This window comes from Echiichthys vipera, assembly GCF_963691815.1.
Source record: "Echiichthys vipera genome assembly, chromosome: 14".
NCBI lineage: Eukaryota > Metazoa > Chordata > Actinopteri > Perciformes > Trachinidae > Echiichthys > Echiichthys vipera.
This window is the reverse complement of record NC_139839.1, coordinates 16,384,205-16,404,689: the sequence shown is the minus strand read 5'-3', so window position 1 is coordinate 16,404,689 and position 20,485 is coordinate 16,384,205. Positions and strand designations below refer to the sequence as shown.

At 39.8% G+C, this 20,485-nt stretch overlaps 1 protein-coding gene across 1 annotated transcript in view; it reads left to right on the top strand.

Moving 5' to 3' along the window:
• The first annotated feature begins 319 nt into the window (after window positions 1-319).
• zbtb20 (zinc finger and BTB domain containing 20) overlaps window positions 320-20,485 on the top strand; it is a 32,424-nt gene continuing 12,258 nt past the window's right edge. The window contains exons 1-3 of the mRNA XM_083927036.1: window positions 320-497; window positions 16,501-16,645; window positions 17,768-19,303. Coding sequence (XP_083783162.1) covers window positions 17,788-19,303 — 1,516 coding nt within the window. The 5' untranslated portion in view covers window positions 320-497; window positions 16,501-16,645; window positions 17,768-17,787. The remainder of the gene's footprint in view (window positions 498-16,500; window positions 16,646-17,767; window positions 19,304-20,485) is intronic.

Below are 20,485 nucleotides of genomic sequence, written 5' to 3'. Positions count from 1 at the left end.
ACAGGAGGAAACTTAAACACTTTGAGTAGGAGGAACACTACTACTACAACTACTATTACTACTATAACTCCCACCACTTCCAGAGAACCATAATGGAGCCGGTTTCACCGTCCCACTGTGCTCCCTGCGATTGGGGCACAATGATGTTGACGGATGTCTGATCCAACCCAAGACAGTGCACTCTTCTTCCAATAACAGCTTTAAGTGAAAAGGCGTGCCTGCCTGCCTTCCTCCCCCTTCCTCCTCCTCCTCCTCCACCACCCCTCAAAGTACTCGATGTATAGTTAAAAAATGGGAGGGCACACTTGAACCGAGCTGCTCTATGAAGGTAGGCTGCAGCGTGTGTTTATTGATGAGATGAAAAGAAGATGGAAGTGAGAAATGAAACAAAGTAAAGGAACATATTAAAAAAAAAAACTATACGCGCTTCGTCGGGGGAAAACAGGGGGAGCCGTGGAAACGCTGTCGCCACTTTTTGAACGAGCTTCGAAGTGCAGGTAAGAAATTGAGAAAAGTAGGAAAAGGGATGGGTCTTTACAATATCTATAACGCTATTATCACAGGGGAGAAATGAGAGGAGTTTCCTATATGAGAGAGGAAAACATGCCCGTTGACTTTAGGGTGATGTGCATGAAAAACCACTGACTTCCATGTAGTTGTTGCTGGCTTTACCAACCAAATATTAAGCCCTACATTATCGGAAACTTCATTCTTTAGAGAGATCGCAGACATTCAATAAATGTGACGCCAGCGTACCAAATTAAACGAGTGTCTCGTGTTGGAGGGCTCAGTTTGGGCTGCCAGGGGTTTTGTTGTCCATTTATATTCGACTACAAAAACGCGCTGCCCTGGCATGACGCAAGTTTCCCCATCTGTCATTATTCTCAACGTGCCCCCTTTACCTTTAGCCCTTTACTTTCGGATTTGCTCGTTGAGCCGGACAGGGGACACTCGAGAACAATACTCCGGACAAACTGTTCACAGGTCTGTTTCTCTCAATCAGCGAAAGCCTCAGCGATGCTCGCAGGCTGCGTGTTCACATTTTACACACTGTGAGCCCGTAACAACTGTGGCAGCCGACGTGCGCATTTGGCTTTTAGGTCAGTTATTTGAATCCGAGGAAACGGGTTTCCTTAGCGCAATCAACTCTCACTATGATTCTTTCTCTAAAATACATTTCAGTTTGTTGAACTTGTCAGAAAAGGTGGTTGCGATATTTGAAATACATTATAACAGCGGCTCGTACAGCGCTTACACTCAGACAGATGTCTAGCCTACATTTTTTTTATGAATTAATGTGAATCCGGCGTGGCATTTATGAGACGGGGTTACAGGGAGCTATGTGGAGGGAAGGCTGTCTAATATTGTGTCTGAAGGTAAAACGTAAATCCCAACTGGATCCAGTGGGTCTGGATTTTTTTTTTTTTTTTTTTTGGTGCCATGTTTCTCCAAAATGAATGATCTCTTTAATTGTCGCAATCCGCTTTTATTCATAGCCTGCAGTTTGTGAAAAATGTTTGCGATGTGAGGATGTTTTGGCAAAGGGTGGCCTAGATATGAGGCCATGCTCTGGTGTAATTAAAGTTGCAAGAGACGCTTTTCCTGCGTGCCTTTTGAGACATTTTGTTGCAAAATATTCATGGGCAACTTCTGATTCCTCTGCTCTTGCTTATTAGATGGCAGTAGCATATAGAGGCACTTCACCTCTTGCATGAAGTTAAATCATGTGGAGGCTATACGTGCAGCATTGGCGCAAATCATAAATACAAATAAATAATTGGAGTAATGGCTGGCCAAAAAAAGGGCTATGGGGAGTTGAGCCCGAGCAACATGTCTTGTTCTTTAGGGCTCCGTTTATCCGTGCGCGATCGTGCACGCGCTTGTGTGTGTGTCTGCAAAAGGGGCAGAGCGAGCGTGCGTGCGTGTGAGCGCGCGTACGTGTGTGTGGCAAACAGATGTTGTCCCAAAGCGCTTGGCTTTGTCAGATAAAGAGAGTATTACAGCATGTTCTTGTGTCTATTATAAGCGCCACTGATGGTTTCTACAATACAACACGTTCTGTGTCTGATTAAAAGGCACAGGCTGCCTATATGACCCCCAGAAGTTGTGCGCAGGTATAGAGCTGTGCATCAGCACATTAGTCATGTCAAAGGTTGGTTCCGGTGTGGTCACTGAAGGCGTTTGCTTGAGAGGACGCGAGTATACACACACACACACACACACACACACACACACACACACACACACACACACACACACACACACACACAAGAAGGCCGGTCCCGGGTTTGACACGGGGAGAACGCATGAGAGCGCAGCGCTGCGTCCACCTCCGGTCTGTGGCTGTGCATCTGTGTGTGTGCATCTGTGTGTGTGTGTTTGTGTGTGTGTGTGTGTGTGTGTGTGTGTGTGTGTGTGTGTGTGTGTGTGTGTGTGTGTGTGTGTGTGTGCGCGTGTGTGTATACATTATATGTGTTTGTGTGTTTACGACATGATTGTGCGTTCATCCCTTCACACTTTTGTTGTGATCACTTCCTCTTCCCGCCTTCATTCACAATATGTTTCCACAACGTAAATGGGCTGCAATCCTATAGGCTTGGTTATGTAATTGATGGCTGCACTGGATCGTTTGTTTTCTGAATGGACACATTTGGAGAACACAGAGAGCTGAGCGTGCAGCCCAGCGTAGAAAACAATCCAACATTTCACTTTTGATGTAAGATTCCCAGCATGATTATGAATCTGTCCTATGAATCGGAGCATATTGATTGACAGACTGCTGTGTGGGTGAGTCAAGTAGAAATTATATTGTCACACATCTTACACTGGATGGAATACCCTTTATCTGAAAAAAAAACTCCACGTAAACTTACAACCTGTTTTTTTTTTTACATTGTTTGATGAATTGGAGGGTACTTGTCTTGTGTGTTAAGTGAGCTCTCATAACCACAGCTTGATGTCAAAAACTCTCGTTTTATCAGCCCAGAGGTGTACAGTAGCTGCTGAACGAGAGACAGCCATAATGTGCATTGGAAGTGTTTGTAGTCCAGAGTATCAGGTGCACAGTTTCATCTCAGTTAAGTCACTAATGAGTATTTATATGTATATATTCCACATGTACATTAATATTCACAGTGTTTGAGCCATCGCCATTTGCCAGCTTTCTGTGTCACGGCTAAAACCCACCCATGACTAATGAATATTTAAGAGCATGTCTGCAGACCAAGGAAACTCATTATTATATGAAGGAGACCCAGCAGATAAACTGTAGACCTGCTCAGATGAAGGCAGAGGGAGGGAGGGGGGAAGGTGTGTGTGTGTGGGGGGGGCAATCAATCCCAATTTTTCTTTTGGCTTCACCATCCTTCACTCGTCCTCTTTGGCTTGACACCCTCTTCTTCACGTTTGGCCATTTATTATTGACCAACAAACTCATATAATGCGTCCGCAGCATTACATTTTTTGAAATGTTTCGAGCTGATTTAGTCACTCTTTCTCACATTGCTCCCACCGGATTATCTGGGTTTACACGAGTGAAAATGTGTAAGGAAACCATGCTGTACTGTAATGAGTGCCTCTTTGGAAGAGACATAACAAAAAAAAAAATCAATCATCTTGTACTGTACATGCACACAGATGGCAGGTCGGTATTCCAAATAATTTTTTAAGCGCAGCAAAGGCACGGTTGTCCAAACAGGCAAGATAGAGAGTCATCTCTCTGAAGCCTCCGCATTGGCCACATTTCTGGTTATTTCTTCACCAGTCTTTCCCTCCTTGTGGCCCATAACCTACTTAAAAATGTACAAATATATGTTTATTGTGTTGTTTCAATACAGAAAAGATTTTAGGCATTGGTGGTTTATTGGAAAGTGGAAAGGAAGAGAGATGCTGGAGAGAGCATGTAGTATTGATCATGAGTGGAATACACCTTAATCTACTGTTTATTTTGCCATGTATGTTGTTAAGTAAAAATGTATTTAAATATATAATTCAAATTCACAAGGTTGAAATTTGGTTGCAGATTTTTGCATTCACTAGAAATATAATAATAGAATAATATGAAATCTTGCATTCGGCACCGGTGGTAAAATAAAATATTGTAGTTCAGAATTCTAAGTAGGGTAGTTTACTGTAGTATAACAAAAGGCGTAAAAAGGAAATATGCACTTGAGTCCATCCTGGCACTTTGTCTACCCCAGTTGAACATATTTGGCAGCCATTTTGGGAATGCAGTAGAGATCCATCGATATAACGAGCCACTTTGTGGATTGCATCCAGAATGTCACAGTGCTTGTTAGCTGCTTGGCCTTTTTGTCTCGGACAGTGTTTATCCTTTTCCCTGCTTTTTTTTTTTTGGTTCCTGTATAATTCTCGTTAGAAGAATATTCCCCCATGGAGCAAAACTAGTCTTTGATGTGATTGCCAACTGAAACTGGTTTCAGGTGCACATCTTAAAGTTAATGATAAGTGTTATAATTAACTACAGAATAGCCGTAAGCCTTTAATAGACTTTTTGTTTAAAGATTTGGTTTTGTTTAGGAAGAACACATTAAGTTTCCCACATGATGTCTATTGCAAAGACTGCTGTTTTACAGCAGCTGCACCTTTAATACTGCATTTGAGTCCCCAGTTACCATGGCAACCTTAAAAAAACATACCTCTAAAGCTTCAAGAACTGTTCAATTATTTTATATTAAACATGTTATAAGTATTAATTTCCCTCATAACTCGTGATCATATTGAAATATAATCTAATTAGTTAACTGGATTTATAAGCATGTGGATTTTTGCAAACTAGAAATTATTGGCAGGCTAGATGCCTCCTGGCTAACTGGCTTGGATCCTTCTACCCACAAAGCACCTTTTTCACACATAACATGCTTCGCTTCACGTTATATTATTTTTTAATTTGTGATAATATGAACAACACAATTGCAAAACCTTTTGAGAATCCGTACAAGTTGCTTGTAATTAAGGAGAGAATTTCCCCTTCAGCTGCATTATGCAACACAGAAATGCTGTTACGATGAGTTATGGTGATTTCCTCCAGCTATAAGGCAAGGCTGGAAAATAATGTGCCTTGTTTAAGGGAAGGGGAAATGTATCTTATTTATTGATGATCATTTTGCCAGGATAAAAGCATTTTGGAATCAAGTAAAGGTTTTTATCTGGCATCCAGTCAGTTGTGTATTATGCATCCATAATGCTTAAAAAAGACTTTCATGACAGCTATATGTCCAATGTTTGTAGACTGGATCAATGTTTACATCCATTGAGCAGGATGTTTAAAAAATACTTCTCCTTTTAGTAAATTGGCAGTAAGGAGCTAAAAGACTGGTCATGAAATTGACTTTTACAAAAGTGAATTTCACTCGAAACCAAAAGACTGTCAGAGCATACAGAAAACTGGCAGACCAAAAAGGTATGGTTTAAGGCATGTTTTTCAGTTTTCAAAGGACTTTTGTTTTGGAATCTCCCCTCCCTGCAAGTATCACAGGAATGCGTAATGAAAGCACACATTGAGACTCAATAAGTATTTGGGACATGCTGTTGTCAGGAAGCTTTTGTTCGATTCTAAAACTTTATAAAGTCTTATGAAACACGGTTGCTGTTCAAAGATCACTTGGTGGCAAATGCAACAGTTTTTTGGGATTGACAGTTTAATATTTCCAAGATACATATATATATATATATTTTGGACATGCTGCTGGGACATATATATATATATATATATGTCCCAGTAGCATGTCCCAAATACTTATTGAGTCTCAATGTGAGCTTTCATTACGCATATATATATATATATATATATATATATATATATATATATATGCCACATGGAACAGTTGAACACACACTCGCACCACGATAGTCCTGTGTTGTCTTACTTTATTATTTGCAGATAAGAATGATTAGACTCTTGCACAGTATAATTATTATAAAATGTTGTACTGTAGGTTACAGTATATCTAGAGTTACATAATCCATTTGTGGCTGTGACCATGTGTTTCCATTACCTTGGCTAAAATTTCAAACTGACTCTTGATCGAAAGCTTTTCATTGGAAGTTATCTGTTTGAGGAACTGTGCCCAAGTATCGTGTAACAACTCGAATCAGAAATAATCTAACAAGTACCAGCCTTTTTATTTTATTTTAGACGTATGCAACTTGTTGTAATAATGTATGTGTAAATCCTATGTACACCTTTTGAACATGACATGCATTAAAACTTATTTGGTATTCCCCCTCTTTAAACACACACACGCACAAACACACATACACACACACACACGCACAAACACACACACACACACACATGGACACAAGCACACACACACACACAGGCCAGAGCATTCAATTGATGTGAAAAATGTATCCTGGATTCTAACAGCGAAGTTGTGTGTTTGCCAAGGTGCATGTGTGTCCTCAGTTCACCCTGCTACCCATATGGTTTTCTACAAGTCACGGTGAGATCACTGCCTAGTTCGAGGGGGAAAGTATCTAAAGAGGGTTTGAGCAAATTAAAAAAGTATTCAAAAATTCTTTTTTTAACCTGTTTTACAGAGAATGAGTGTTGTTTATTCTTTGCTTCTAACTTGGCTCCAGGAAGACTTTTTAAGCCTCGTGCCAGAAAACAGCACTCACAGCCAACATGTTAGGATTGTCTCACTCAAGGTACATTTGTATGCACTGTGCAATGGGTAAACTTGGGAATTATTTACCCAATAGTTTTTCTGTTGCGGTTTTATCACAAAATGTTGATTGCTGGAAGTATTTCCAATGAATCATAAATTACATTTTTTTTAATACAGCTGCAATATATAACTGTCAGGCATTTTGTCGGTTGGCAATAAATTCTTTAACTGAGAATTTTCTTTTTAAATATTAATTTTTTTAATTGTGAAAATGAAAGAAATATCTGCTATAATACAGTGTACTTTTGAATACCCTACTTTTAAATGACCTTGATAAAGAGATTTCAAAATAAACTCCTTAATGAAGCTGGCAATCCTTATTATTAGCTTATTTTATCTCATTATGGATAAATTCATGTTTTGTGTTCTTGGACTGTTACAGATGATTTACGACAGTTGGTCCATGTGACCAAGTGAAAGCATGTGTAACCTGTTCAACAACGGACAAATGGCAAAACAAATTTTCATTTTTATCAAAGCTGCTGGGCTTGTTCCACAATGCATTTGAAAAAGTGATTCAGATCATTCTGGTAACATCAACCCTAGTTTATAACACCTGCATTACATTTTCAGTACAGATGAAGCACATGTGTCAGGCTCCGTTAGATGTTTAAGTGGTTAGTACACCAATGTAGTAGTTGTGCACTTATAAAACTTAGAATAAAATACCACGTAGCAGTACCTAAATTGTCACCTACATTACATATGTTTTTCTTTTATAATTTCTATGAATAGATTAACCGACATGAATGCCTTTTAGATGTTTTTGGACTTCAGTAGGCTCGGCTGCTTACTACTATTAATTATTATTCTTAGTCCTGTTCAGGGTCATTTCAAAGAATCCTAACATACATTGAGAGGAAGGCAGAGCAGCACCCTGACCCTGGGCTAACACAGAAAGAGGTAGGTAACAGAGGTAACAGAAGCTCATCATTAAAGGTGTGCTAGTAGATAGACTTGTCTTAAAAGTGAAACATCTAAACCCCTCAGTCTAACAATGACACCACACGTGACTTAGAAGAAGCACAGCGATGTGGCATGAGAGGATAAATTCATTCAATTCTTGTCCATTAGCGTGGCCAAAAGGCTAGTTGAGTATCATAACAGAGCTGAAGGCTAGTCATTTTATCTCTCCGTTTTTTGCTGTGAGCTGACTCTGCATTGATTCTGCTTTCTGTACTTATAACAGATCAGAGAAGAGGACCTAAGCTGCAGCAACATTAAATCATAATAACACATGTAAAAATGTCTCAAATGAGGGAAAAAAGTAGATTCCACGATGGATACACAGCCTAAGAGGCCTCACTTTATTAACACTCTATATGTCTTTGCAACACAGATAGGTGTGATATGTGATCAGTGTATACATAAAATATAACACACTATAGAACTGGTTTAACCACACAGAGATATAGTTTTACCCCGCAGTCATTCCTGAGCTCAGTGGGTAATAAAAAATAGGGTGTGCACAAAAGAAAACCTGCCTACAAACTCATTTACAACTTGGAGTTTAACATAACGAAGCCAAAAGCACATCCTTAAAAAAACAAATTAAGTCATTAACCACAGTGTCCTTTTTAAAATATTGCTCCAAATTGTGACGCACCAAGCACACAAGTATTACACTAACATACAATGAATGCTCTTACTGATTCATCAACAACAATAAATGTAGCTCCTGTAAGCTCCTGTAGCTCCTGTAAGCAGTGTTATAAGTTTACATGTGTGATGATAACTTTAAAGGTGACCACTTCTTGTTATTTAGGACTTGTGTTGGTGAGGTAGTACATTCCGTTTTTCTCCAAAGATGTAGTTACTGAGTGTGTGTCTTACAGTATTCTTTGGATATAGTTAGTTGTATGTATAGCTGTTATAAATACCCTATGTTAGCTGATACTTTCTACAGACCTTTTTTAAACGGGGCCATCACTGTGCTGCACTGTATATTGGAAACATTTCAATCAGCTCAAATTTCTAGATAATATCGAGAATTTCTTTTGACTTTGCTAGAATGTCACAATACTAAAAGGTGAAATCTTGAGGTTTTTGGCCTTTCTCTAATTTCTTGTGAAATTCTGTAGTTGGCTTGCTTAACAAGTTTGTCTTGCAACACGGTATATGGATAAAGTTCCCCTCCCCCCGTTGGAGTAACAGAAAACCTGAACTTTGTGCCAACTTTTGTTAATTTCAAACTGCACTGCTGTTTAAGTTTTTATAACCTACTTGTATTGCCCAGGTCCAGACCACTGGATCAGAGGTGCCAACCCTTGGCAAAATTATCTATAGAGAATTTATGTGGTCGACTGTGTTTCAATGTGTCAGCATTACACTTTTAGATGGGTCATTTGTCAAATGATCCGACAAGACATATATAAACTAAAAATACTCTAAAAAGTGAGAGCATTCGTAGGGCTCAAAATAACCGCAGAATATTTTATATTAAGTCATCTGGATTTTATGTCTTGTACACATAATAAGGCAGAAATCTGTAGTTGAAGACACAGTTTGTTGAAGTATCGTTAGTTTTTATCTGAATAATGACTCGCTTTTATCTCAACGATGCAATGTGTATTTTTGTTACCGTAGCTACAGGCTGAAGAGGAATGTTACGTCATAAAACCTTTTGCAAAGTCTAATTTTCACTAGCTCATTTCCTTCTGCATCATTAACAAGCTGCTGGTCAACAGTTTATCGGTGTTATTCTGTTATGCTGGTGAACCTGTTTGATAAGTATTGAGTTTGCCAGATCCGAGATGGGCTAGCTTACAGACCTAGCTTGCTCGTGCACCCTTGTGCAGCTGCTGGAGGAAACACATGGCACACAAGTTTCTGAGGCTGATCACAATCACATTTGTAAATTGGAAAATAATGGTAATTATCAACGGTGCGGAAAGTAGTTGGTGGTTTAATCAGATTTTTCTTGACTGGCAATCTTATTCAATTACATGTTCACTTCATGCACACATGTGTATGGCAGGACAAGACATATTGTAAGATGTGATATTACACATAACATCAGAGTGAGAGTGCTCAGTTGCTTTGGCGAAGTTAACTCTTGTTTCCCATGCCAATAAAGCCCCACTGAACTGAGAGAGAGCGAGAGAACACCTTCACTCTGAGGCTCAAGCCTTTCGGTTTTCTTTTTCTCTCCTGTTTCCCTCTAAATACTGTACTTGTGACGTTGTGTTTATTCCAGGGCTGGGCGATATGGAGAAAATCAAATCACAATATTTTTAACCAAATACCTCGATATCAATATTACGACGATACTGTAGGGACCAGTATCTTTGTAATATTGTTACCATTGCTGCTTTCACAAAATATTTACTTAAGATTGAAATGAGCTTTCAATTTCAGTAAGCAAAATCAAATCTGCTATCCTCCCATTTAAAATAAATTATTTAAATTTGACCATGTGACCTCAGTGAAATGACATCACTTTACTGTAGGCCAATAGAGTCTGTAAAACAAGAAAGAACACCATGTATGTCATATTAAGATTTCCAAAATCTAAGATGACATCAAGTCTCATATTGCAATATCCACATCTTTCCCAGACCTTATTCCAGTTATCATCAATATAACACATCAGAATGAATGTGGAACCATAATAATCTTATTTAAGATACGTTGCTGTTTAACCGTGCGCACACACACACCACACACACACACACACACACACACACACACACACACACACACACACACACACACATATATATATATATATATATATATGTATATACATATTAGTGTTGGTGTTGGTTATGACACTCAGCCTTACTCAAGGCTTGTGTGAACACCATTTATTTTTCTGTTTCCTGAACTACTTTTAGATATTGTACTTGTGAGACTGCTCATTCTTTTTTTGTGTACCTAGTGACAAACATAGTATACATTTAACCTAAACACATCCAGCGGCTGCGCTGTACTCCATAAGCTGCTTGCTTGTTAACAAAGGCCCCACACCATCCTCTCATAATTTAGCACAAAACATCTTTGTCCTGCTTTATCTCCCAAGGACATAAAGTCAGGAGTTGCTTTGCTTTCTCTCAGAGATATAAAGGTGCTACATATATTCCCTTCTTTACTACACACTACCCACTTGTAGAGATCTTGCTTGCTTATGAGTCATATGAACACGGACATATGATATCTCTCGCCAATCAGAATTAATTTACCACCCTTTATCATGATACACTAGTGATAGACAGAGAAGACCTGGATGAGCATCTTTGTAGGTCCATGAAGATCTCTCAATGGCTTGCAAGGTCTCCTTTTTTGGAGAGTCAAAATGTCCTCGACGTGTGTAGTAGCTGTAGAGAGGCAGTTGCTGTGGACACTTGTGCCTAAATGATAACTCTTGAATTTAGCATTATCTGCTTCGGGGGTTAGAGGTGTTTTGGTGACTATCATATGAGTAGTCAGATGGTTCTTTTTGGTCAAATGCTCATTTGCAAAACCACAGCCATTTGCCAGTTATGGAATTTGTCTTGAAAGTCTCCTTTTCCAGTACCAAAGTGAGCTACTGTCTTTATAATTTTAATGGTGTAAGCCAACAGTGGCTGTTTGTTTTCGGAAAACTTCATAAAAGTCAGTGTGGAAAATTAACTGATAGCACTGATTCATGAAGTGTTTGTGTGCCTGAAAAAAAGTATATTAGAAGTAGATTATCCTCCCATCTGTAAATAGACAAAGGATCTGCTATGGATAACGGGTGGTGGTGGGTGTGTTTTTGACAGAAAAATGACGAAGTTGAACAAGCTGTCCTGTCAAAAAGTATTTAAACTGTTCTTTACTTGTGTAATGGTATTGTAGTGTGTCTTGTTATTTGTTTGCCTGAGGGATTTATTTGAAAGCCGCACATCCTGTCACATTTCATTGGCTTTCAGTTGGACTGAATGCGTTATCACATTGATCGGCTGTGCTATTTGAGACATTTTAGTGGCAGTGGAACTAAACATGACTGGTTAGAGTCAATTTATGGGGACTATAAAGAGTTAACAACAGTTCCAGTTATGTATGATGCACAGAAATGCATGAACATAATAAAGTTATTAAAGCAATCTCGATTGAGCACTGGCCATAACATTACGCTGACACTCTGTAATTACTTTACAATGCTTTGACCAAGTAAGAGAGCATTTGCAGAAGAAAAAAAACAAGTTGTGAATTAATGGAATGCTATTTCACAGTGTTTGCATATTTTTAAACTGTCCCTGGTGGTAAGCTTGAAATCGAAACTGTAGCTGAAGGAAGAATGACTGGTCTTTGTTGTAGGTGAAGAGCCCGTTCAAAGTACAGGAAGACGTTCCATGTCAAAATTGTTCGGACAGCCTATGGTTCCGGTGTAAATCATACATGTTGTAATTATCATCAGACATTTAGACACATTTCAAAAAATATTTCATTGGTGAGAAGGAAAAAAAGAGTAAAAAATCTTGCCTCAACTTACCAACAGCCTACGTGCTTGTTGATGATTTTCAGTGAATGCTATAAAGGCAAATCAATTACATGCTGAGACTGTGAGGTGTTTTCTGCTCCAACTGTGTGTGAAGTGTGTGTGATTTAGGTGCATTAGTTACCTGTTAACTGCTTATTCAGTTCAGTATACGGTTACCTAAAAGAATACTTTTTCATTGTGCTGATCAAAGGGAACCAAGACACAGTTAGATGAGGTTTCTTTTAATTTTTTTCAGAAAAGTTTAACATTTTGATTGGTTACATTGAGTTTCAGTTGTAAATTGTTTTCTCGGAGTGAAATGAACGTTCTCGAACACACCTTGAATTATCACTTGTCACTTCATCAACACTTCATCACTTGAATGTTGCTGAAAAAATTTCCGAGTGTACTCGCTACACATTTACATTGTGTACTAAATTACATTAGATCACCAAACCATACTATTAAAACATGATTTCTGGTCGTTTATATGCTAATGCACTTGGACTAAATGGATGATTGAAATTAATAATTACAATGTTGGACAGCGATGGTTAAGCAGCAGAGATTTCAAACAAACTCATAAATTACTGTTAATTAGGTGCAACACAAAACACTCTTGATAAGTGCAAATCTGCATCAGATTCATGGAGGTGCTGTATGCACATGCATGGACATGAGCTTTTCACAATGCCCCGTGGCCCTTTTGTCTCCATATTTAAATGTATCAAGAGCCTTGAATATATGCTCGTATTGTGTGTGTGTGTTGTAAGCAGTATTTGCATATTCAGGATGTATATTATTTATATGGCTGATGCTGCTCCTTTCATAAGCACACTTCTTATGTCTGTTCCCGAACCCATCCCCCATTCTCACCATTTTACCCCCACCTAACACCCCCACCCCCCCTTGATTAACTAATGTCCAATTCGATATAGCGTATTTCATGAGCTTGTCACCTAATACAGGCAGCTGATTAACCTGGAGTCTGGCTGGTGAAGTTGCAACCCTCGTCTCCCTGTCTTCCTTTTTTTTTTTTTGTTGCTCCCCTCTTCTTCCCCACCCTCCACCCCTCCTCTGTCTTTGTTGTGGCGGCAGCAGCAGAGCATGCATTGCATTGGCGGTCTGAAGCATTGTGTCTGATTTCCAGCAGACAAACTGACCTCTGGGGATTTATTGACAGCAAACTCCACAGAGGCAGACACAGAGCTGGGAGCATGGAGAGGCAGGGGCGGAGGGTGTTGGGGAAGGTTCATAGGGAGGGAGGGAGCGAGGGAGGAAGAGGAGGGGGCACAGACAGAGAGACAGACAGATGGAAGAAAAGACAGGCGAGAGAGTTCCAGCGTGATGAAACAGGAAACAGGTAGAGGCAGGCGTGCATAGAAGGAGATCAAGATAGGGAGGGAAGATACACAACCCAAATTTAGTTTAATTCAAAATTTTGGTGGAACGTTAGGACGTGAAAGAAAATGGCTGCCTCCTGCAAGGATCTAATTAATTTTGAAGGATCATCAGCCCCTTTAGTCCAAGGCAGGGTACAGGAGGGAGGGAGGGAGGGAGACAGACCCCTGGGCTGATTAGAATTCACTGCAGGTAGGCGCTGGCTGCTGCTCACCCACTGTGTCACGGCTAAAATGGAATCACTGTTGTGAGTGGCAGTCTGGGCAACTGAAGCCTGCTTCCCTTGGCCTGCTCCTTTGTTGCCAGCATTCACCTCACTTTACCCCTCAGGCAGGTGGATTTACATGTCTGGATGGGTAAGCCAGAGAGGGAACATATATGTTTGCATTGTTTTAACAGTAGGCACAAAAACAAAAAAAAAAGGCCCATGGCATCAGAGTACAGTTCAGTTACATCTCAAGCTAACTGATGCTGGAAAAGAAAAAAGGTCAAATATTTGCCACTGTTATGGATTCAAGCATTTTGGCTCATGTTTGAATGCAGTTCTTTCAGAGAAGGTTTTTACATGATATTTTTTGTTGGTTTTCACTCTGACTAAGTCAATGTTTAATTATTTCAGTTTGGGCAAGGGTTACAGGGTGCGTGGTTTGAGTTGGATCTAGCTTTGAAGTTAGGTGTTAAAACAGGGCTCATGTTTGGGGTTCAGACTTATATTGAGGCCTATCATAAAATAGCCAACAGGTTACAGTCGGAGTTATGTTTACAGCTAAGGTTAGAGGTAAGGGTTAAAGTTTCCTTTTTCGATTTAGGGGTTAAGGACTTCACTGTAAAATCTATTTTCTGCCTTGACCAATGTGGAAGAACTAACCTGTGTGTGTGTGTGTGTGTGTGTGTGTGTGTGTGTGTGTGTGTGTGTGTGTGTGTGTGTGTGTGTGTGTGTGTGTATGCGTGTATGTGTGTATGTGTACGTGTGTGTATATGTATGTGTATGTCTGTGTGTGTGTGTGCGTGTGTGCGTGTGTGTGTGTGTGTGTGTGTGTGTGTATGTGTGTATGTGTACGTGTGTGTATATGTATGTGTATGTCTGTGTGTGTGTGTGTGCGTGTGTGCGTGTGTGTGTGTGTGTGTGTGTGTGTGTGTGTGTGTGTGTGTGTGTGTGTGTGTGTGTGAGAGAGAGAGAGAGAGATTTGGTGCCAAATAATAATCCGTCTCAGTATCGAGTGATCACCCTCTGCTGCTAAACATGCTATTACTTGTCTAGATCTAATCATCAGATTTGTTAGTTGACAAGGACATTTCAAGAAAAGAAGCAAATGTCTCGCTTCCGGCAGCACTTCACTAAGTGGGGGCCGTGGACACAAAGCAGTCTGTGAAGACAGCGATTTCAGTTTTTACACTTTAGGCCCTCATCTCCGATTTTCTCTCATACCATTCTCCTTATCTGTGCTAAACTATAGACGAAATGATCATCTTATTTGGTCAAAATTGTATCTGTTACAGTGTTACCTTGACACCTCTGTGTAAAAAAAACCCAGGGGTCACTTACTTCAAAATCACATACTTTTTTATCTGAGGATTTCACCTCACCGTCTTAAAGCGGGAGGTGTGTTCTTGTAAAAGCAAAAAAAATAATATGTGGCAACATTAACGTGCAGGTCTGGTCAAATCCTTGCCTCGTCCTGTTCAATCAGCAGCACACTGTTGTAACTGGCATTTCACTGACAGAGAGCACTTTATGTTTGTGTTGTAGCTGGCGTGACAACTATGAAACATTTTTTTTACAATTTCCAAAAAATGATTTAATTATGATCCAAACGATTGTGAATGATAAATATCTACATCCCAGCATGAGGCTGGATACTTTTAAAGCTTTGTTGGTTGAAATTAAGGCGGCCCTCTTAAAGTCAATAAGTAGACTAATCACTTGTTTTGGTCTTAGAAGATTAAGATTTCTGAAGTTGATTAGACATTTTTTTATGCTTTTTTTAATGCTGCATGATTCTTTGTGTAGATGCTTAGTTTTGACGGATCGGTGCTAGTTGACTAAGAATTTATTTTATGGAGGACTGCCATAGTTGAAATATTTGAAGACTCTCTGACCAGTTTGGGACAAATAAGGCATACATTTTAAGGGCATTATATCATTGTTTCAATGTGTTTTTTCAGCCCGCCTGACCTTAAATGGTATCATTATGTCACTTTAATGTGGTTGGTTTTTATATAATTTGTTTCTACTTTTGAAGGTCGAAGCTTTGCATTCAATTGTGTGAGGCTTTCTTCGTGCCAAACCAGCTCATCACATGCTTAATGTTGTTGAATGCCTGTCTTGTGTTTTTCCAATGAATGCCTTGTGTGTTTAATGTTCAACTTGTTTTCTATTATTACAACTTCTAACGTCTGTACTACATCTGTATTGGACATTGTCTTGTTTAGGTGTGGATTTAAAAAAATGAAAAAATAACACATATATGTCCACACACACACACACACACGCACACACACACACACACACACACACACACACACACACACACACACACTCACACACACACACACACACACACACACACACACACACACACACTTTGTGATGTGACTCAGACCTTTTCTGAAATATTTTTAAATGGGTACATTTATCGGGAATTTAGATAATTTTTTTTCTTCATAAGGGTGTGGTTTTGTTGCCCAGCGCTTTAGATAACTGCTGAGAGAACAACTGTCTCTAAGACCAATATTTTTTTCAACCTTACTCTGTAATTGGTGGCGGTGTGCACTCAGGAACGTCTATTCGTCTTGTTTTGAAAACTCTTTATACATCTGTTGCAGCGTGTCAGTGGAAGATTTTTTTTTGTGTTACTGTGGCTCCCGGTTCATTAAGGGAGTGGCAATATCGACGAAGCAGTATGTGGCATTAAGATTTGTCTTTGTCTTTTCTCTCTCTCCCTCCAAACACTGTGGCAGAGCAACACATGATTTCAACAGAGAAGACTGACAGCCTTGCCTAGCACCCGGCCTCTGATCAGCCATCTTCACCAGCAAACTGAAGCTTGACCTGCACTTCATCACCAGCCACACAAGCATCTTTGGAACAAAACGTCATCTAACTGTGAGTATAGGACTACTTGGGTTTTTTATGTGGTTGAACAAATCTGTTTTACCACCGAATATTGTTTTATTGTCAATATCACTGTTCAATTTATTTCTATTCAGTGTACAACTGTATTTCAAATTATAATGCATTCCTCTACATGTCCAAGGTTTTATTTCATAAACTGAGCAGTTATGTGTAGATTCTGACATTTCATCAAAACGTTTTCCTAAATATTATTGTTATTCATTGACATGGACATAGTGTAAACCAATCATCTAAAACATTTTTGACATGAATATGTACAAGATCAAATGAGGTCATTTATCTGCGTTTCAAGAAAAGGGCTGTGTTTGATAATCATCGAAATAAGGTCAGCCGCTTTAATTCAATTATTCACATGCATGTTTTATATGCAAAAGGAATTAATTTTACAGCAATTATGGAAACCCACAATTTGAATAATTCCTACACTTACTACCTATCAAATTTGGATTTAGATTTCCATTTCTTTTTACGTCTAACTGGAAAGAAGAAAAGCATCTTAAGTTATCTCACACACTGATCAGCCGGGTCACATCTAGTGTATTCCTAGGATAGTTAGGAAGCGCCATCACAGTGAACACATGGCTAACAAAAGAGGCCTGTTGTCATCTAAGCCCAGTGCACCACCCAATGGTGGTAGGAGGAATTTCAGGAATACATATAGAGAGGTAAACTTGGAATAATTAGATGGGAACCATCTTAATTGTCTTTCTTTTTCAATTTTTAAACCACAATTCATGAGACACATTTAGGACTGAGGAAAGAAATTATTGGAATTGCAATTTCTGGATTATCCTCTAAACTCTTATGTCCGTTTAAAATAAGCATCATTATTACGTATCATATAGTTAACTGCTTGAAGTACTGTCACATGGTTTGTTTTCTTACAGAGAGACAAAAATACTACTTTTGTGATTCCTTTGCTCATAACTATTCTATTATATTGTGTATATTTAATAATTAAGTTACACAGTTTTATTACTACTATTAATATATCAGTAATACTGCAATCCAACAAAATGTAGTTGGTATGTGGGAAAAAGGTAGTGTGGTGACTGTTTGTTTTACGTCAGGTGTGTTGCTTCCTGCTTGCAGGTGACATCAGTTGCAAGGGGATGACCGAGCGCATTCATAACATCAATCTCCACAACTTCAGCAATTCTGTACTTGAGACCCTCAATGAGCAACGCAACCGTGGGCACTTCTGTGACGTGACTGTTCGGATCCATGGAAGTATGCTGCGAGCTCACCGGTGCGTGCTGGCTGCTGGAAGCCCCTTCTTTCAGGACAAGCTGCTCTTGGGCTACAGCGACATTGAGATCCCTTCTGTGGTCTCAGTACAATCCATCCAAAAGCTGATTGACTTTATGTACAGTGGGATTCTGCGTGTATCTCAGTCAGAGGCCCTGCAGATCCTTACTGCTGCCAGCATCCTACAGATCAAGACCGTCATTGATGAGTGTACGCGCATTGTGTCCCAGAATGTGGGCCTCGCTGGGCCGGGGGGGTTCCCTGTTATACCAGGAGACTCTGGTCAGGAAACACCCCGTGGCACTCCAGAGTCCGGCACCTCTGGGCCCAGCAGCGACGCAGAGTCAGGTTATATGCAAGCAACATCACAAAGCATGGACCGTGCATACACATCACTGTACTCCTACTCTGGCCTCACTCTGCAAAACGGCACCCGCGAGCGCCCCCTGTACATTAACCCTATGACAGCAAATTGCGATCCGACTCTCAGCACTCAGAAGGACCAGCAATCTCAAGATCCGCCCTGGATGAACCGCATCCATGAGAGATCTCAGCAGGTCGACCGCTTCATCACCGCTTCAGCAGAATCCACCCATTGCCGCAAGCAACCACGACCGGTACGCATACAAACAGGAGGGATGCACATAAAGCAGGAGGCCGAGGATGAGTACAGCTGCTACGATAATTTGGGGGACTGCCAAGACGACACTGATCATACTGAGGGTGTGGAGAGTGAATCCAAGGTCGAAGGCTTTGACTCAGGGGTGAGCTCCTCCATCAGTAATGAGCCAGATCCTATGGAGCAGCAGCCGTACCTGACAAGCTTTAGCCGAGACGGGGGCGGGGATGGTCACCAAGGTGAAGGAGGTCCAGTGCATATAGAGGTCAATGACTCGTCCCCAGAGCAAGTGCAAGACACAGAGGACGGGGACACATCCCACAGCACTAGTGACAGTAGCATGATGCAGTCCCTGCCAAACTCAGTCATGTCCCAGTCCCTGTCAAGTGCCCAGCACTACATACGCCAGGCAGAATCACACACCAGCAATCTGAGGATGCCGCTCACCGTGACCAGCAACTCCCAAGTGATGGGCACTGCTGGAAGCACCTTCCTGCCCACACTCTTTCCAACGCAACCGGCTAGAGACAACAAGCCTTTCCTTTACCTTTCTGGCCAGCAACAAGCCCAGTTTGTGGCCGTACCGCCCCCTGCAATGCCATCATTCCCGAACCCCTTGTCGGTACAGCAAGCGCCAGCTCAGCAGCAACAGGTTGTAGGAGTAATTGGTCCGGGGGAAAAGAAGCCCTATGAATGCACTCTCTGCAGTAAAACCTTTACTGCTAAACAGAACTACGTCAAACACATGTTTGTCCATACTGGTAAGTGGAAATGTCTTGTTAGTAGTAAAGATTGTTCTTATGTTAGTAAGCGTAGTAAAATGATTGCATTATCCGTAGTTCATTTGTAGTTGTAGTTGCAGAAATACTACAGAAATATGTTTTGGTTAGCCAGTGACATGAAAACTTTTGTACGATGTGAATACTCATAACATGTTAAAGATGTATTGTTTCATCATCATAATACCAAATAATATTAGTCAAAAAGGGTGTTCATTATCATTAATGCCACTATTGCAATATTAACATAATGTAGTCTTAGTATATTAGCTGTGTTTTTATACTGCAAAAGTACAGGGACAGCCTCAAAAATGACAATTATTAGGTCACAGTTGACTAGCGTGTTATCATTTGTATCTGACTTACAGTGCCGTAGATTGCTCATGCAGCACATCATTACAGTGTGCACTGCTTTCCTCCAGAACTGACAGCCTTATCAATCATAAACTGTAGAAATCATCATCGCAGATAGAAAGAATTAGATATCACATAATTAGATGATCTCGTAAAAAATTGCCTACTCAAATAGCCATTATTATTCATTAGAATCCACGGCCCGTCCAGAATCACCTATGACGGCTATTTCCAACCCAAATTTTCTACCTTTACTGACTGATCGATTGATCTGAACCTCTCATGGCAATCAGTGACAGATGACCTTTATATAAATTATTATTCAAAGACAGGATGTCTATATAATTTAGCAATAAATGTTGTATGCTATGAGATTACCCTTCACGGAATACATATACAACACAAATTGTTTTTATTCAGTAAAACAAGCAATCAAGATTTACTTTGACAAAAAATAGTATACTATATTTGATGCCATGATACAAGAGGAGGGTGAGAACAATCTCCAACAGTCATTAAAAAAATGAAAATTCATAAATTTCATGTATTGTATTCACTAATACAAAACACAATAATTTGCTTAGTGCAGCAGCAAACAGTAGATACACAGGACTTCATTAACTTGCATGATGCAACTTGCCTATTCGCAGTGTTGTCTCTTCCTCTACCTGTTACTTTCAAGTAATTATTATTATGATAATATTTTACAGCCAATAATGTCATCAGAGACAAATGTGTAAAATGAGTCTCAACAAACTGACAAAAATACCAACTAGATGCATCATTTGGGAATTAACATTATTGTACATA